Below are 19,909 nucleotides of genomic sequence, written 5' to 3'. Positions count from 1 at the left end.
GGAACTCTCTGCCACAAAGGGTAGTTGAGGCCAGTTCATTGGCTATATTTAAGAGGGAGTTGGATGTGGCCCTTGTGGCTAAGGGGATCAGGGGGTATGGAGAGAAGGCAGGTACGGGATACTGAGTTGGATGATCAGCCATGATCATATTGAATGGCGGTGCAGGCTCGAAGGGCCGAATGGCCTACTCCTGCACCTAATGTCTATGTTTCTATGTTTCTAAGATGGACAAGTATTTTGGAAAATGGCTTCGAGATTTGAAGGATAGTGCAGATGAATAGGAAGAGAAAATCGCAGTGGAATCGAACGATGGAAGGGGAAGAAATATTATCTTGAAGCAAATTGCAAAAGAGGGAAAAGTAATGAAGGAGCAAATGATGAGGGAGAAGATATTAGAATGAATTTTTGAGGGGCACAAACGTTGATGAGGCTCTGGAACTAGTAGCTTGAGGGGTGAAAAAGACACAGTGGATAATGATTCTGAAGATAGCCAAGGATGAATAAGAGAACATAGTTAGGTGAGTATTTAGTAGAAAATAGACAATTGGAGAGATTTAGTTTAATTTAGTTTAGTTTAGAGATACAGCACGGAAAGAACCCTTCGGCCCACTGAGTCCGTGCCAACCAGCGATCTCCATATACCAACACTATCATACGCATACTAGGGACAATTTACAATTTTACCAAGCCAATTAACCTACAAATTTGGAGTGTGGGAGGAAACCGGAATTCCCAGAGGAAACCCCCACAGGCCACGGGGAGAACGTGCAAAAGCCGTACAGACCGCACCCATAGTCAGGATCGAACCCAGATCCCTGACGCTGTGAGGCAGCAACTCTACCGCTGCGCTATCTGAATAAATAGCAAAGGTAAAGGGAATCCATTGCTTTACAACCTGAGTGGTAAAGAGTCCGGGCCTACATGATGCGGTGGAAATTCATGCTGGATGAGTTTGGTCATGTTTGTGTAGAAAGAAGGAATTGCAGATGCTGGTTTACACAAAGGGGCACAAAATGCTGGAGTAACTCCACGCGATAGGCAGCATCTCTGGAGCGAAGGGATGGGTGACATTTCAGGTCGAGACCCTTCTTCAGACCCGTCTCGACACAAAACGTCACCCATCCCTTTTCTCCAGAAATGCTGCCCATCCCGCTGAGTTACTCCAGCATTTTGTGTCTATCTTCAGTGTAAATAGCAGTTCCGGTGTAAACCAGCATTTCCAGTCTGAAGTGTGGTCTCGACCTGAAACGTCACCCATTCCTTCTCCAGAGATGCCGCCTGTCCCGCTGAGTTACTTCATCTGTGGTTCCTTCCCACATGTGGAGCCTTGTGTCCTGAAAATTAATATAAAATGCTGGAAATGCTCAGAAGATCAGGCAGCAGCAGTAAAGACAACAACAAAAAACAATATACGATTCCGTTGGATGCCCTTTCATTAATGCAGTCAGTCAGAAAGTTCACCATCCGCTAACTTCCTGCATGACAGGATGTTACAGATCTGACTAATTCAGACACCCTTCATTTATCTCCATGGCAACCAATGGTTGACTTCATAAAGGGGAAGTCTGAATAGCATGTGGGTTTGCTGTTGAAAGATTTTGCAGCTTAAAATTCCTGAGGATTAATATCTCAGATGACGTGTCTTGGGCCCAGCACTGAAACTGCCCCAGTGCCTCTACCCTTTGAGAAGTTTGAAGAGATTCAGCTTATCACCGAATACTCTAAATCCCCAGCATTTTGTGTCTATCTTCGGTGTAAACCAGCATCTGCAGTTTCTTCCTAAACATAAACTTTTACATATATATGCTGTGCTGAAGTTATGCTGACTGGTACGGCAATTCCAGCACACAGGAATGCAAGAGGCTGCAGAGAGTGGTGGGATTCAGCCCAGTCCATCATGGACACAGCCCTCCACACCATCGAAAGTCAAGTCAAGTCAAGAGAGTTTATTGTCATCTACATTGAGTCGTTGCCTCAAGAAGGCAGCATCTAAGTAAGTAAGTAAGTACGTTTATTGGCCAAGTATTCACATACATGGAATTTGCATTGGTGCTCCGCCCACAAGTAACAACATGACATACAGTGACAGTTACACCAATCTAGCAGCAAGGATCCCCACCATCTGAGCCAAACCCTTTGTGTTGCTGCCATCGGGCTGGAGGTACAGAAGCCTGAAGTCCCACACCTGCGGGAGGGATCATTTTATGAGCGGCACGGTGGCGCAGCGGTAGTGTTGCTGCCTCACAGCGCCAGAGACCCGTGTTTGATCCTGGCTACGGGTGCTGTCGGTACGGAGTTTAGACCTTCTCCCCTCGACCTGCGTGGGTTTTCTCCGGGTGCTCCAGTTTCCTCCCACATTCCAAAGGCGTCCAGGTTTGTAGGTTTACCTACAACAGCCAACGTGCCGTCCATTCTCTTTGTACTTGTACCTCACTGCACCCTGCGCGTATGATAATAATCTTGGCTTGACTCGAACATCAGGGTTAGCTTTGTTTCTTGCCATAGTAGACCTCTCTCCTAATTGCTAATTAACACTCCTGAAAGGCACACAATTAACCCAATGCTTCTGGAGTGGGAGGATTCAAAGGTGCCTTTCCTGTTGGAGGTTAATTGGCAGCTTGTAGCTGTATTAAAACAATTATATGACAGAATAGAATGGAAATGATCATTTCTAGTGCCCCGTTTGAACACAACCTCTTCCTTTGGTGCTGTCGGGGGGGAGTTCATCCACAGTAACTCTGTCTCTCATGTAGTTCCAAACGAGACCTCTGATGATGAGGGAATTATGTCGAAATTGGCAGGATAATATTGCAATCCCTTTGTGAACCGTCCAAGTGGCACAATTTCTCTTAAAGGCCACCACAGTTTTAATCACTCATGACGCTCTCCATATTGCGTTTCGGATTGCGAGCATGTTTGTTTGGCACCGGGCAATCGTGTTTAAACATTGTAGCCAAAAGTCGTGAAACTAGCAAATGTGGACAACCAAAGCAGTTTAGTTTAGTTCAGAGAGATACAGTGCAGAAATAGGCCCTTCGGCCCCACCGAGTCTGTACCGACCAGCGATCCCCGCACACTTACACTATCCTACACACACTAGGGACAATTTACACTTACACCAAGCCAATCAGCCTGCAAACTTGTAGGTCTCTGGAGTGTGGGAGGAAAACCGATGATCTTGGAGAAAACCCACGCAAGTCACGGGGAGAACGTACAAACTCCGTACAGACAGGAACCGTGGTCTGGATGATCCTGGATGTCTGGCGCTGTAAGGCAGTAATTCTACCGCTGCGCCACCACTCCGGGTTTGGCTCTTGTGTCTCCATGAGTAACATTCCCACACACATTAGCTAAGGACACAAAGTGCTGGAGTAACTCAGCGAATCAGGCAGCATCTCTGGGTAACATCGATCGGTGATGTTTCAAGTGAAGAAGGGTCTCAATCCGAAACGTTACCCATCCATCTTCTCCAGAGATGCTGCCTAACCCGCTGAGTGACTCCAAACTTTCGGGTCGAGACTCTTCCTCGGAAGTTGTATCTTGAAAAGATGATGAGTCTGAAGGATCCTAACCTGAAGGTCACCAGCTATGTTCTCCAGAGATGTTGGCTGACTCGCTGTATCACACTAGCACTTTCTGTCTTTTGCATATTAACCAAATATGGTTATATTTGCAACAAGCATCTGTGGTTCCTTGTTTCTACTCTTTAACTAATGTCTGGGTCGAGATAGCAAGTTACTTATTGAATACCAATGGGCACTGCACCATGGATGTTGCCCATTGAAGCAACACGGGACAAATGGATCAAACTGGAGCAAGTTCTTCATTGCGAACAGAAAATTAATTGCAATCATTAATCTGTTTAGTTTAGTTGTTAGTTTAGGGATACAGCAGGGGAATATGCCCTTCAGCCCAACGAGTCCACACCGACCAGCAATCCCTGTACGCCAACACCATCCTACACACTAGGGACAATTTACAATTTTACCAAAGTCGAATAACCTACAAACCTGTACGTCTTTGGAGTGTGGGAGGAAACCGGAGCACCCGGAGAAAACCCACACGGTCGCAGGAAGAACGTATGAACTCTGTACAGACAGCACCCGTAGACAGGATCGAACCTGGGCTTCTGGTGCTGTGAGGCAGCAACTCTATTGCTGCGCCACCGTGCTGTCTTTATCGATCTTTGTCACCTGGGCCGATCTTTGATGTGAAAGATCCCATGGCTCTGTTTCAGAAGAAAAGTGAAGGAATTATCTGTGGTGTCGTGACCAATATTTATCTCTCAAACATCATCAGTAAAGGTTTATCCAGGTATTATCACACTGCTGCTTGTGTGAGCTTGCTTTGGGCTGTTATGTACAGCAAAAAGCTTTTAATTATGGGCGGCATGTTGGCGCAGCGGTAGAGTTGCTGCCTTACAGCGCCAGAGACCCGGGTTCAATCCTGACTACGGGCGCTGTCTGTACGGAGTTTGTCCATTCTCCCCGTGACCTGCGTGGGTTTTCACCGGGTGTGAGGGTTTCCTTCCACACTCCAAAGACGTGCGGGTTTGTAGGTTAATTAGTTTCTGTAAATTGTCCCTAGTGTGTAGGATAGAACTAATGCAGTGTTCCCTGGCCACAAACTCTTTGAATCACTTCCCTCTGGAAGGCGACTCCGGATTGTCAAAGCTGCCACAGCCAGACATAAAAACAGTTTTTATCCCACGAGTAGTTGCTCTACTCAACAGCCAATAATCTGTTGCCTCCCTTTGATCTGGTATTTTGTTGGTTCACATGCTTGAGCAATGGTGTTTTATCATTAATGTTTTATTATTATTAATGTTTCGTGTTTTCTAAGTCATTCGTAACTGTCACTGTATGTCATTCGTATGTCATGTTGTTACTTGTGGGCGGAGCACCAAGGCAAATTCCTTGTATGTGAATACTTGGCCAATAAACTTACTTACTTGATCGCTGGTCGGCGCGAACTCGGTGGGCTGAAGGGCCTGCTTCCACACTGTATCCCTAAGCCAAACTAAATTGGTGCAGGATTTCTAAGGGTGCTGAAAGTACATGTCTTCCATTCCCTGTGTACAATGAACAATTGATTTGACGAGTGCATTGTGAAACATCATCAGAACTCTGGAAATCAACACCCAGGCCTGAGAAATCATCCTCACAAACCTGGCATTAAAACACTGAATGGGGAGTACCAATCCCCAAATGAATAATTGTCATTGAACAAACAATTCAATGTTTGCAGACAATATTAATATTTGTGCACATGGATAGGTTTTTCATAAATGCTCAACTAATTTGTGTGGAATATTATTTAATGAAATAGATGTTAATTATTGTCAAAGTACTACAGAGACTGATTTTTAAAGATGATATATCAAATTATGAAACAATACAAATGCAACGTTAATCCAATTCTGTCATTTTTCTAACGTGTGTTTTTCCCCCCACTGATAACGGCTTGCTTTTATACTTCCTGTAAGAGACTCTATTTCAAATGACATTCAAATTTTCCGCAATATATGAAGATGATTTTGAAGCACTGCAGTCCAAATGTGCCTAGTAAATTTTTCAATTCTAAATGTTCCTGCCTTTTGTAGAGTTTTAGTTTAATATGCAGGACTCATATGTGGGGACCATGTACTTAATGTTGATGAAGGCATCTTCTCCACCAAAGCGCTCAAAGACCTCCAGAGTTTCATTGATAAGGTCACCAATATTTTCCCGTTTCTGCTGACTGTAGTCAATACCGTCTCCCATATTTACTGGCAAGGGGAAGAAGAAAAAGGACAATCAGTTCAGAGATCAAAAGAATCTGTCCTAACCAATTACAATTTTTCTGCTTAGGTGAATAGGCTGCAGTTACGTTTTTTTGAGGCAACATGGTTGAAACATTAGATGTCTCTCCACACCGCCCAGAATTGATCAATTTAACAACTTGACTTTATCTTATCATTGAAGACCCTTCAACTAGTTTTTTAGTTTGAGTTTAGTTTATTGTCACGTGTACCGAGGTACAGTGAAAAGGTTTTTGTTGCGTGCTAAGCAGTCTGCGGAAAGACAACACACGATTACAATCGAGCCGTTGAAAGTGTCTGCTGTAGGGGTCGAGGTTTAAAAGAGTGGAGTGTTTGTAATGAACGATCACAGATCCACTTCTGTGACCATCACACAGAGAGTCACCAAGGTTGGGCGCCACCTTAGTGTCAGAGTCTCTGCACCGTTCTGGTTTAAAACCCCAGTGAGAGAGTCGCTGCCTCACAGCGCCAGAGACCCGGGTTCGATCCTGACTATGGGTGCTGTCTGTATGGAGTTTGTACGTTCTCCCCGTGACCTCCATGGGTTTTCTCCGGGTGCTCCGGTTTCCTCCCACACTCCAAAGACGTTTGTAGTTTAATCGGCTTGGTGGTATAAATGTAAAATGTCCCTAGTGTGAGCGGGATAACGGTAATGTGCGGGGATCGCTGGTCGGCGCGGACTCGTGAACCGAAGGGCCTGTTTCCATGCTGTATCTCTAAACTAAACTAAACTAAAACTCTTCCACCTTCTCTTTCTGCGAGGATTGATAAATTGGAAATGATTTTATCTCCTTGAGCCCGTGCTTGCCCTAATGTTCTATTCTAGTCTTGGTGACATTCTAAATCTGCTCAGTAGCATCACGCCAGTTGTTGGGCTCGGAACAGGTGTAGTCAGAATATTCCTGTACAGTAAAGCATTGTTTTAAACAGCACAATGATCCATGCATCTCTATTTTACAGCACTGTTAATTATTTGGCATCCACAACACGGGACAGAGGCAGCAGAATACTAATTACTTCTGCTGCAAGTGACAAAAGTTATGTACAATGTTTGACAGAAATACGCTAATTGCCTTTCATCTCCTGCCACTTGCGTTTAATCTTGCTGTTAATTGCAGCTTTTGCAGATTTCTTCAGAGATATTTCTACCCTGTAAAATGTTTATTACACCCCTACTTTGGCATCATAAATCAGGATGTTATATCGGACATAGAAACAAGTAGAATTTAATGTGTGTGACGCAGCTGTAAATTTAATTCCCCCAAACCAATTCATTTTGTAGCCACAACAAACTCTACACTTCAAGAGCAATAAGGACCTGATTCAAAGCTTCAGAAATTAATAGCAGTAGAAACATTATTCATTCATCTTTACGTAATTGGGAAAAGGCACAATAATGTATAACAAAATAGAACATCACAATCATGATTTGTCTTAATATCGACATGGCCAGAGCCAGTTCGTACCATGTTTGTTTCTGTATGTAAATTTGCAACCTAATGCAATACTATAGAAGAAATTATTTAAGAAAGAACTGCAGATGCTGGAAAAATTGAAGGTAGATAAAAATGCTGGAGAAACTCAGCGGGTGAGGCAGCATCTATGGAGCGAAAGAATAGGTAACGTTTCGGGTCGAGACCCTTCTTCAGACGACGTTGTCCGAATGGGACTGAAGAAGGGTCTCGACGCGAAACGTCACTTATTCCTTCTCTCCAGAGGTGCTGCCTGACACGCTGAGTTACTCCAGCAATTTGTTTCTATCTTCGATGTAAACCAGCATCTGTAAGTAAGTAAGTAAGTTTTATTTATAAAGCACGTTTTAAGTCAACTCGCATTGACACCAAAGTGCTTTACATAAAATAGATAATAAGTTTCCATACAAACCATAGAAAAAGGTTAAAAAAAAAAGAAAATGAAAACAACACATTATAGAGTTCCACACACACATCCCCCCACAGCAGAATCAAACATTTCCACTGTGGGGAAAGGCACCAGAAAGTTAAGTCCTCTTCCTCTGTGAAACACCCGAACTTCCTTCCTGCACGAATGGTCTCAACATGGAGATACATTTAATTAAAGCTGTGAAAATGGCGATTCAATGGAAACATAAAAATATTTTGTAATGCACAGGATGTTTATTGGCATTTAATTCCATTCAACAACAATACAATACAATACAATACAATTTATTTGTCATTTGAACCCCATTGAGGTTCAAATGAAATGTTGTTTCTGCAGTCATACACACAAGAAAGACCCAAGACACAACACAATTTACACAGACATCCATCACAGCGCATCTCCTCCTTGCTGTGATGGAAGGCAAAGACTTCTCTCCCTTGCACTTCCCATCCCCTCCCGATGTTAGAGTCAAAGTTAAAGCCCCCGGCGGGTGATGGTAATTGTCCCGCGGCCATTCATGCCGCGCCGGGTGATGCAAGGCCGCGCTCCGGGTCTTGTTGTTGGAGCCCCCGGCGGGCGCTAGCAAAGTCCCGCAGCCGTTCCAAGCCGCGCGGGGCGATGATGTAGGGCCCCGCTCCAGGTACTCTTCAACCCCGCAACTCGGGCGGGTGAAGTCGCCGCTGCGGAAGCCCCGAAAAGCGGTCTCCCAGCAGGGACCCGCGGGCTCCCGGTGTTCCTGTCCACCAGACCTGCGGTTGGAGCCTCCGAATCCACGGGGGTCGGGTCACAGCCGAGCGCCACCACCGCACCACCCGCTCCGGACTCGGCCAGCTCCGCGAAGGTGAGTAAAGTCCGCAGCTCCGTGACTGGAGCCCCAGGTCGTTCCTGCTGGAGGCCGCTCCACGGTGCTCGGCCCCAACGACAACGGAGACCCGACAGGGAAAAGGTCGGGGTCTCCGTGCAGGGGATAGATTTTAAAAGTTTCCCCCCCCCGCCCCCCACACACACACACCCACACACATACACAAAAAAATAAATAAAAACTACATTCAAATGAGACAAAAAATAATAAAAAGACAGACGGACTGCATAAAAGGCAAAAACCAATGAGTTATAATTCATGGCGCTACAAGTCAGTGTCTGGCAGCAAATCTGGAGAATACGGACAGTTCATTGGGGTTGGAAGGAATCAGGTGTCAGGGGTTATGGGGAGAAGGCAGGAGAATGGGGTTGGGAGGGAGAGATAGATCAGCCGTGATTGAATGGCGGAGGAGACTTGATGGGCCGAAATGGTCTAATTCTACTCCTAGCACTTATGATCTTATGAACCTATGAATGGGAAGCAAGGAAAGACCAGGACAAATCAGGACCAGCTATAGATGACCATAGAAACATAGAAAATAGGTGCAGGAGTAGGCCATTCAGCCCTTCGAGCCTGCACCGCCATTCAATATGATCATGGCTGATCATCCAACTCAGTATCCTGTGCCTGCCTTCTCTCCATACCCCCTGATCCCTTTAGCCACAAGGGCCACATCTAACTCCCTCTTAAATATAGCCAATGAACTGTGGCCTCAACTACCCTCTGTGGCAGAGAATTCCAGAGATTCACCACTCTCTGTGTGAAAAAAGTTTTCCTCATCTCTGTCCTTAAAGATTTCCCCCTTTTCCTTAAACTGTGACCCCTTGTTCTGGACTTCCCCAACATCGGGAACAATCTTCCTGCATCTAGCCTGTCCAACCCCCTTAAGAATTTTGTAAGTTTCTATAAGATCCCCCCTTAATCTTCTAAATTCTAGCGAGTACAAACCGAGTCTATCCAGTCTTTCTCTATATGAAAGTCCTGACATCCCAGGAATCAGTCTGGTGAACCTTCTCTGCACTCCCTCTATGGCAAGAATGTCTTTCCTCAGATTAGGAGACCAAAACTGTACGCAATACTCCAGGTGTGGTCTCACCAAGACCCTGTACAACTGCAGTAGAACCTCCCTGCTCCTATACTCAAATCCTTTTGCTATGAATGCTAACATACCATTCGTCTTCTTCACTGCCTGCTGCACCTACATGCCTACTTTTAATGACTGGTGTACCATGACACCCAGGTCTCGGTGCATCTCCCCCTTTCCTAATCGGCCACAATTCAGATAATAGTCTACTTTCCTGTTTTTGCCACCAAAGTGGATAACCTCACATTTATCCACATTAAACTGCATCTGCCATGCATTTGCCCACTCACCCAGCCTATCCAAGTCACCTTGCAGCCTCCTAGCATCCTCCTCACAGCTAACACAGCCATAGGCAGGGCGGTTCTCTGATAGGCTGATTGTTTTGTCGAGCCGGTGTGATCTCAAGAGGGATACAATAACTTTCTGAACCTTCTGAATGTTGTAGTCGGCAGGGCAATACTCTGCATATCGCCAACTTGGACAATTTTACATTTATACCAAGCCAATTATCCTACAAACCTGCACGTCTTTGGAGTGTGGGCGGAAACCGAAGATCTCGGAGAAATCCCACGCAGATCACGGGGAGAACGTACAACCTTCGTACAGACAGCACCCGTAGTCGGGATCGAACCCGGGTCTCTGGCGCTGCATTTTGCTGTAAGGCAGCAACTCTACCCGCTGTGCCACCGTGACCACCCTTGTGAGCTGTGGAACTGGTAAACCATCCTTTAGTGGAGGTAGGGGGGAAAATGAAGGGAGGGGGGAGCAGAGTATATGTGACTGTTACCTCCAATTAGAGAATTCAACTTTCATATTGCTGTTACCCCAGCATTCATAATTTCATGTCATCGGGGCTGAATTAGGCCATTCAGCCCAACAAGTTTACTCCACCATTCAATCATGGCTGATCTATCTTCCTCACTCAACCCCATTCTCCTGCCTTCTCCCTGTATCCTTTGACAGCTGTACTGATCATAACCATAACCATTTTGTGTCTATATTTGGTGTACGTCTAACCAGTATCTGCAGTTCCTTTTTATTCCAGCTTGGGCAAAATAGCCAACCCTTTGACTTTCATATGTTGATGGAATGGAGCAGCTGGGCTTGTACACACTGGAATTTAGAAGGATGAGAGGATATCTTATTGAAACATGTAAGATTATTAAGAGTTTGGGCATGCTAGAAGAGTCAGGAAACATGTTGGGGGAGTCCAGAGCCAGGGGCCGCTGTTTAAGAATAAGGGGTAAGCCATTTAGAACAGAGATGAGGAAACACTTTTTCAGACGGAGAATTGTGAGTCTGTGGAATTCTCTACCTCAGAAGGCGGTGGAGGCCGGTTCTCTGGATACTTTCAAGAGAGAGCTAGATAGGGCTCTTGATGATAGTGGAGTCAGGGGATACGGGGGGGAAGGCAGGAACGGGGTACTGATTGTGGATGATCAGCCATGATCACATTGAATGGCGGTGCTGGCTCGAGGGGCCGAATGGCCTACTCCTGCACCTATTGTCTATTTGCACCATTATAGTGATAGTATTGTATCGTTCTCCACACACGCAACATAATATGTATTTGAACTATTGACTAATGGCTGTAACACCTGCTTTCCAAACCGCACACATACCTCTCCGATTGTTCATACCAAATCAAACCACAGACATTTAATTTGGCAGCACTCACAGCAACACAAGTAAACACATCTTAGTTTAATCATTTTATGCAGGATACAAACATGAGGTTAAAGCCCAGAAGCTGCACAAAATGAAACAGATGTTGGCTACTTGCCACAAAGGAAATACGGCTTCTCGTCATTCACTAAATGGTTGACCAAAGACAGGGGCAAGGTCCACTGTACTGGTCGATAACAATTAAACAAAATACCGCAAATGCTGGAAATCCAAATAAACAGGGAAAATGTTGGAGACACTCTATTTCTTGATCTGCGTGTGTTGTGTGAAGCATTGGAGATTATTTTCCTCTCAATATTATTCACCTTCAGACTTCAGTTTAGAGATACAGCACGGAAACAGGCCCTTCGGCCCACCGAGCCAACGCCGACCAGCGGCCTCTTACACTCGCGCTTTTCTACACACAATTTACCATTTTACCCAAGCCAATTAACCTACAAACCTGTACGTCTTTGGAGTGTGGGAGGAAACCGGAGCATCCGCGGGAAAACCAACGCGGGTCACGGGGAGAACGTGCAAATACCGTACCGACAGCACCCGTGGTCAGGATCGAACCCGGGTCTCTGGCGCTGTGAGGCAGCAACTTCACCTCTGCACCACCGCACCACAGCCTCCTCCCCTCTCTCTCCTAAAGGGCCTGTCCCACGAGCGTGCGCCTGCATGCGGCAAGCACCTGCATGCGGCAAGCGCGACCAAACCGGAAGCGGGGGCCGCGCGGAGGTCGAGTGATCCCGTACGAGTTGACGTGAAGTTCGAGCGAAGCCCCGGGAAGTTCGTGCGTGACGTCGAGACACTGCGCATGCCCGTCGAGGCGGTGCGTACGGCCTCAATGCAGCTGCGGGCCGGCAGGCCGTTGCCCCGCGGAATTTTTGGACAGTGTCAGTTTTTCGGAGCCCCGCGCGATGTCGGGACCAGCTTTGCACAACTCCATACGGCTCCGGCGATCGAAGTGGGACCGGCCCCGCGAGGCCGTACGGCTCAAGCGACCACGTTAGGTCGCGCTTGCCGCATGGAGTCGCGTGCTCGTGGGACCGGCCCTTTAGGCACTGATATTTTCTAGAGATCCAGGAATGCACCCAGAAACCTTTTTCGACTCCCAAGGCAGTAACGACTCATGAATCTGAGGTGTTTAATTGTCACATGTGCCGGCCATGGAACAATGCTATTCTTACTTCCTGGAGCTTTATTGGCCCATTAACGCGATGACACAATAATATACAACACGATGAATAAATAATTATTAATTATTTACTTGGTAACCAGGCCATAATTGTGCAAAACCAAAGTAGTGTAGTTCAACAAAAAATAATTGATTGAAGATTATAGTTTCCGTGGTAGTGCTGAGGGTGAGTGTTGGGCAATGTCCAAGGGTCTGAATACTGTTGGGAAGAAGCTGTTCCTGAACCTGGAGGTCACAGTCTCAGACTCCTGTACCTTCTTCACAATGGGCAGCGAGATGAAATGGAGTGGAAGACTTTATTGTCCCATGTGACAAGGAACAGTGAAATTCTTTGCTTGCATACATAAGGTATACAAATAGTGGCCACACAAAGGGCACTGACAAAGTTACAAAGTACCACCGTGCCTGCTCCTCCTTTGTACTCTCCCCCTCCCCCTTCCCCGTTCTGGGTGCTCCATTGTTTCCCCCCCACCCCCCTCCCTCACGCAGCCCCCCCCCCCCCCCCCCCCGCCAGGTCCTCCATTGTCCATTGATTCGCCCCCCCCCCCCCCCCCCACGGCGGTCCCGCCATGCCTTCATTGACCGTCGACTCACGAGGCTTCACCGCCACCGCCGAGCCTCACACCCTCATCGAGAGACGAGTGCATGGCCAGGGTGGTGTGGGTCTTTGATGCCTTTTGAAGCTATTTCCAGAGCTGCTTAGGATTATAGGATTATTAAATGTCAGCGTGTCCTTCAAACCCAGCACTGTAAAGACCTGGTTGTTGAATGGACTTTTCACTTTGTTGGCTGTTTAGTTGTTTATTATTGTCACGTGTAGCGAGGTACAGTGAAAAGCTTCTGTTGCGTGCTATCCAGTCAAAAGAGAGACCCTACATGATTACAACCAAGCTGCCCGCAGTGCAGAGGGAAAGGTTGAAGGGTACAACATTTAGTGCAAAGATATCACATTGAAGTCCGATCAAGTCAGCTTAAAAGAAAGTTCAAAGAAGAGTCAATTTGCCTGAAATATTCACCCTGCGGCGAATCAGCTGAAATGTTAAGGCACATATAGAGGATATATGCAATACTAAACTGGTTGATGCCTCTATAATCTGCAAATGGCAAAACATTCTCAGTAATTTAAGATGATAAACCTGTCCCATAAAATATCAGAATAAACAAGATGTTTAAAAAGGAACTTCAGATGCTGGAAAAATCGAAGGTAGACAAAATGCTGGAGAAACTCAAGGGGGTGAGGCAGCATCTATGGAGCGGAGGAAATAGGTGACGTTTCGGGTCGAGACCCTTCTTCTCATGCGCTGAGTTTCTCCAGCATTTGTGTCTACCTTAGAATAAATAAGATTGCTGGTTTATGATTTAAATTATTCTCAGAGAGACAGGAATACCAGTTACTATACCAAAGATAGATACAAAAAGCTGGGGTAGACAAAAGTGCTGGAGAAACTCAGCGGGTGCGGCAGCGTCTGTGGAGCGAAGGAAATAGGCAACGTTTCGGGCCGAAACTGTTCTTCAGACTGTCTGAAGTGTGTGTAGGATAGAGCTAGTGTGCGGTGCGATCGCGGTCAGCACGGACTCTGTGGGCCGAAGGGCCTGTATCTGCGCTGTGTCGGGAAAGGCTGGAGTCTCTATTACTGACGGGGAGAATTCCAAGGAGATACTTCCCACAGTGAGAAATGTCAGTGGCTGCTCAGGAATGCGAAATTTGCAAAGTGAATTCATTCAGCCTCGTAAAATAAAATTGAGGGGAGATATGAATATTGGAGGAATGAATGGCAATGAAAACAAGGACTGGAAACAGTAGCAGCCTGTTTGGAGACTGACAATGGAGATTTGTCACTGCACAGAATGCCTTTGTCCCCGGGCAGTGTGAGTTCTTGTGTTGGGCTTGGGGGAAGAATGATGTCGCTGTGGCCTTCTGATAGTGCAGTTCTCAAAGGAAACTGCCATCGAGAAAGGCCTGCACGCCACGCAGCCTGTGGGATGAGAGGGGGGGGGGAGGGAGCGGGAGGAGGGGGCAGGAAAGATCATGACTCCTTTCGAAACAAACTCTTTACAGTGCCCGCTGGTGTGGAATTCAAGAGCAGTGTACGAATCCAGTCACGGTCTGAGTTTAATTATTATCCACCCACTCTGAGCAGTTCGCTCGGTATTGAACAGGGCAAGAGTGGACTGTTGCAGCTTCACACACACATGAAGGTTGTTGTACTTTGTACAACGTAAATACTTTAGAGCAAAATTAAAGCAAGTTATTCCACTCCTCCCCAACCTCCCCAGCAATACATTCATGTGAGTGAAGTACCAATGGATGACTCCAAAGGACTTGATGTTGACAGAGAAGCTTGTGTCATCTGACTGCTGCAGCTGGTCGCTCAGGAATGTGAGTGTTTTTCTCGCCTGGAAGTGCAGAAGGCAGACATTTCCTCGCAACTGGTTTCCTCATCCAAGTGAAAAAATCGAGAGGTCTCCATTTCTGTGAATCTGCTTTCATTCCCCGAGCTCTTTCAGACTGTGACGGATTCTGTCTCTCACTTGCTCTGGATTAGTCTGGTTCAGTTTAGTTTAGAAACAGGCCCTTCGGCCCACCAAGTGCGTGCCGCCCAGCGATCCCTGCACACTATAGCACTATCCTACACACACACACACACACTCTAGGGACAATTTACAATTACACAGTGCCACCCCACAAGTCCGATAAAAATGTTGGAGAAACTCAGCGGGTGAGGCAGCATCTATGGAGCGAAAGAAATAGGCAACGTTTTGGGTCGAAACCCTTCTTCAGAGTCCCCTTTGGTCGCCAGAATTCACCATTGTCTATTCTGTCTGGGTGGCGCAGCGGTAGAGTTGCCGCCTTGCAGCGTCAGAGACCCGGGTTCGATCCTGACTACGGGTGCTGTCTGTACGGAGTTTGCATGTTCTCCCCGTGACCTGCGTGGGTTTCCGCCTGGTGCTCCGGTTTCCTCCCACGTACCAAAGACGTACAGGTTCGGCGGTTAATTGGCTTCAGGAAGAATTGTAAATTGTCCCTGGTGTGTGTAGGACAGTGCTACTGTACGGGGTCTCGATGGCCGGCACGGACTCAGCGGGCTGAAGGGCCTGTTTCCGCGCTGTATCTCTAAACTAAACTAAACTAAAGACTGCCTAACTCGAATATAAAATTGCCATGAGGAGCACTGTTGGTTTCCTGGTGCTAAGATTCACAGTAATCTGGTGGCCACATGCTACTGGCAATTCTTACGTTACATTAATAACTCCAACATGGTCACGAGAAAACTGTGCACAGGACATTCCATTGTGAAATAAATTGTAGAAACAAGGAACTGCAATTGCTGGTTTACAAAAAAGGACACAAAATGCTGGAGTAACTCAGCGGCTCAGGCAGCATCTCGTCTGAAGGAGGGTCTCGACATGAAATTCCGTCTACCCATGTTCTCCTGAGATGCTGCATGACCCGCTGAGTTACTCCAGCACTTTGTGTCTTCTCTCAAGATCACGGAGAGGTGACATTTTGGGTCAGGGCCCTCCTTCAGTCTGAAGGTCACTTAATCCACTGACCCTCATGCCTTTATCTGCTATTTGCACTTTATCAGTTTATTTATTTATGTGTGTATGTATTTATATTGTGGTATATGGACACACTGATCTGTTCTGTAGTCAATGCCTACTATGTTCTGTTGTGCTGAAGCAAAGCAAGAATTTCATTGTCCTATCAGGGACACATGACAATAAACTCACTTGAACTTGAACTTGGAGCACCACGTGGCCACAGGGAGAACGCGCAAACTCTACACAGACAGCATGCGAGGTCGGGATCGAACCGGGATTCTCCAACATTGCGAGGTAGCAGCTGTTCTCAGCTGCGCCACTGGGCTGCCCCAGATACCTTGACCAAATACTCATTAAAATGGAGGTTTTGTCCCAGCAAACGTTTGTATTCATTTTAATTGTAAATATTAACCAATTATGCCATCTTGATGGAAGCAAGACTGGTTTCATTGTTCAACTTTGTGGAACTGTCCACATCTAGATCTACTGATCAAATTAAATATATTTTAAATTGGTTTCTCCACCTTGAATTGTTCCCTGCAGTCAGAGTTTGGATCATCCCGACGAGAGGGCCTGTACATTGGGCCGTCCGTAGCAGCGACTTCATGGCCCCGACCACGGGTGAACAAGGAGGAGGACTGGCTGAACTTTGTTGCCTTCCACCACAGTGAAGAATGCTGTGGTGGATGTTTGTGTTAAATCTTATTGTGTATTGTGTGTTCTTTTTAAGTGTATCGCTGCTGGCAAATTCATTTCACTGCACCCTTCGGGTGCATGTGATGAATTAAATTGACTTTGATTTTGACTGGCTTTGAGTCCCCTAGTCTTCCCCATTAGAAACATAGAAAAATAGGTGCAGGAGTAGACCATTTGGCCCTTCGAGCCAGCACCGCCATTCAATGTGATCATGGCTGATCATCCACAATCAGTATTCCCTTCCTGCCTTCTCCCCACATCCCCTGACTCCTCTATCTTTAAAGGCCCTATCTAGCTCTCTCTTTAAAGTATCCAGAGAACCGGCCTCCACTGCCCTCTGAGGCAGAGAATTCCACAGACTCACAACTCTCTGTGTGAAAAGTGTTTCCTCGTCTCCGTTCTAAGTGGCTTACTCCTTATTCTTAAACTGTGGCCCCTGGTTCTGGACTCCCCCAACATCGGGAACCTGTGTCCTGCCTCTAGTGTGTCCAAACCCTTAATAATCGTTTTTTTGTGTCTGAGCCTTGGCTTCTGCTGTGTTCTGGTCTCCAGGGCTTCAGAGCTGTGGTCCCCTCTGCCCTTCCACAAGGAACTACAATTGTAGAGCCGTGGTCCATTCTGCCCATCTGCTGCTGACTCTTGTGCATATCCATTCATCTGCCACATTTCCTACCTCTCAGCACCATCGACACGTCAACAGCACTTCATTGGCTGCGGAGAGGTTTAAGGCAAATTAAAAGGGAAGTGAAAATTGCTGTTGCAAGTCAAGTTTTCCTTTTTGCTGATACTGTTCCGAACATGCTTCTTTAATTTGTGGTATTTCTCAGCATTATTATAAACTTAGAACATAGGTTAGTGCATCACCGGGACTGCCCTTTGGCACACAATGTCCATGGTAAACATGTCCATGAGTTAATCATTTCTTGGCAATTGCTTAGATTAGTTTAGTTTAATTTAGATTAGTTTAGAGATACAGCATGGAGACAGGCCCTTCGGCCCACCGAGTCCATGCTGACCAGCGATCACCCCCTACACTAGTTCTATCCCATACACCATGGACAATTTACAGATTCCAATTAATCTATAAACCTGAAAGCCTTTGGGGTGTGGGAGGAAACCGGAGCACTTGCTGAAAGTGAGGAGAGGTAAAATCTAGTCAAATTTGTATGCTTGCCTTCATTGGTTGGGACCATTTAATCATGGCTAATCTATCTTTCCCTCTCAACCCCATTCTCCTGCCTTCTCCCCGTAACCTCTGACACCCGTAACACTCAAGAATCAAGAGAGAGTTCAAGAGAGAGAGTTCATTGTCATGTGCTCAGCAGGTCAGGCAGCATCTGGGGAGAAGTGGATAAAGACGTGGCACTTCTTCAGACTGAGAAGGGTCCCTACCCGAAGTGTCACCTATTCCTTTCTCTTCAGAGATGCTGCCCGACCCGTTGAGTTACTAAGGCCCTTTGAGTCTATCTTAAACAAATGACCTGTTTTGGTGCCTTATGTTTGGACTAATCCAACGCAGATAGATAGAATGGATGATCATACTCATCAGTTTTGAGTATATACTCTCATTCCTACTCTCGCAAATGGACTAAGGAATTCTTCTGAAGGAACACGTGCTGTTTTATGACATTTCTGAGCCCATTTGTAAGTTAATGCTCTTGCAATCCAGCCCTATATAGTTCATCGGGGGAAAAGCACCAACCAGTCACTAAAGCCATCAACGATGTCACAAAGATAGAGTGGATTTCAAAAACCATTATTCTCAAAATTCGTTAAGCATGACGGCAATATTTACCATGTATAATCTCCAAAATATATTGGATTATAAAAACATAATTGAAAATCCACTTGCTCTGCTCAAAACCTACTCTTGAAAATTGCTTCCCATCTCTTCTACGCTTCAGAACTGAGAGCAAGAATCTAAATCAATTTTTTTTTTTAAATGTTCGATTTCTCAGAATTGCAGTCAAAATGTTGCTCCGTCTTAATCATACGTTCCCCCCACAAAATGTTGACTGGCAACAATTACAGAGAGAAACACATGTAGATGTGATCCGCTGAGATAGAGTCGTAGAGTGATACAGTGTGGCAACAGGCCCTTCGGCTCCATTTACCCACACCAACCAACATGTCCCATCTACACTAGTCCCACCTTCCCTGCGTTTGGACGATATCCCTCTAAACCTGTCCCTATCCATCTACCTGTCCAAATTATTTTTAAATGTGGTGATAATACCCTTCTTAACTTCCTCCCCCGGCAGCTCGTTCCATACACCCGCCACCCAGTGTAAAAAAAGTTGCCTTTCAGGTTCCCGATGTGGGGGGAGTCCGGAATTAGGGGCCACAGTTTAAGAACAAGGCCTTTAGAATGGACATGAGGAAACACTTTTTCACACATAGAGTTGTGAGTCTGTGGAATTCTCTGCCTCAGAGGGCGGTAGAGGCCGGTTCTCTGGGTACTTTCAAGAGAGAGCTAGATAGGGCTCTTAAAAATAGCGGAGTCAGGGGATATGGGGAGAAGGCAGGAACGGGGTACTGATTGTGGATGATCAGCCATGATCACATTGAATGGCGGTGCTGGCTCGAAGGGCCGAATGGCCTACTCCTGCACCTATTGTCTATTGTCTATTGTCTAAATCTTTCCTCCATCACCATAAACCCATGTCTTCTAGTTCTTGATTTCCCTACACTGGGAGAAAGACTGTACATTCACCCTATCTATTCCCCTCATGATCTTATACGCCTCAACTAAGTCAGGGTTTCCTCCCACATTCCAAAGACGTGCAGGTTTGTAGGTTGTTTAAGAAGGAACTGCAGATGCTGGAAATTCGAAGGTTACACAAAAATGCTGGAGAAACTCAGCGGGTGCAGCAGCAGCAGCAGCAGCATCTATGGAGCGTTGGAAATAGGCAACGTTTCGGGCCGAAACCCCTTGGGTTTCGGCCCGAAACGTTACCTATTTCCTTCCTGAATGGTTTTGGGATGAAACGTTGCCTATTTCCAACGCTCCATAGATGCTGCTGCTGCCCCGCTGAGTTTCTCGGGGATGGGAGGAGACAGCCCGAGGGCTGAGGAAGGGGAGGAGACAGCAAGGGCTAACGAAATTGGGAGAATTCAATGTTCATGCCCGCAGGATGCAGGCTCCCCAAGCTG

At 46.3% G+C, this 19,909-nt stretch overlaps 1 protein-coding gene across 1 annotated transcript in view; it reads right to left on the bottom strand.

Moving 5' to 3' along the window:
* Positions 1 to 5,287: 5,287 nt before the first annotated feature.
* pacrg (PARK2 co-regulated) overlaps positions 5,288 to 19,909 on the bottom strand; it is a 160,718-nt gene continuing 146,096 nt past the window's right edge. Inside the window, exon 5 of the mRNA XM_055656604.1 lies at positions 5,288 to 5,767. Within this exon, the coding sequence (XP_055512579.1) occupies positions 5,607 to 5,767 (161 nt within the window). The 3' untranslated portion in view covers positions 5,288 to 5,606. The remainder of the gene's footprint in view (positions 5,768 to 19,909) is intronic.

Source organism: Leucoraja erinacea, chromosome 26, assembly GCF_028641065.1.
Source record: "Leucoraja erinacea ecotype New England chromosome 26, Leri_hhj_1, whole genome shotgun sequence".
In the NCBI taxonomy this organism is placed as follows: Eukaryota; Metazoa; Chordata; class Chondrichthyes; order Rajiformes; family Rajidae; genus Leucoraja; species Leucoraja erinaceus.
The sequence above is the reverse complement of the archived record's forward strand: the minus strand, read 5'-3'. Positions and strand labels throughout refer to the sequence as shown.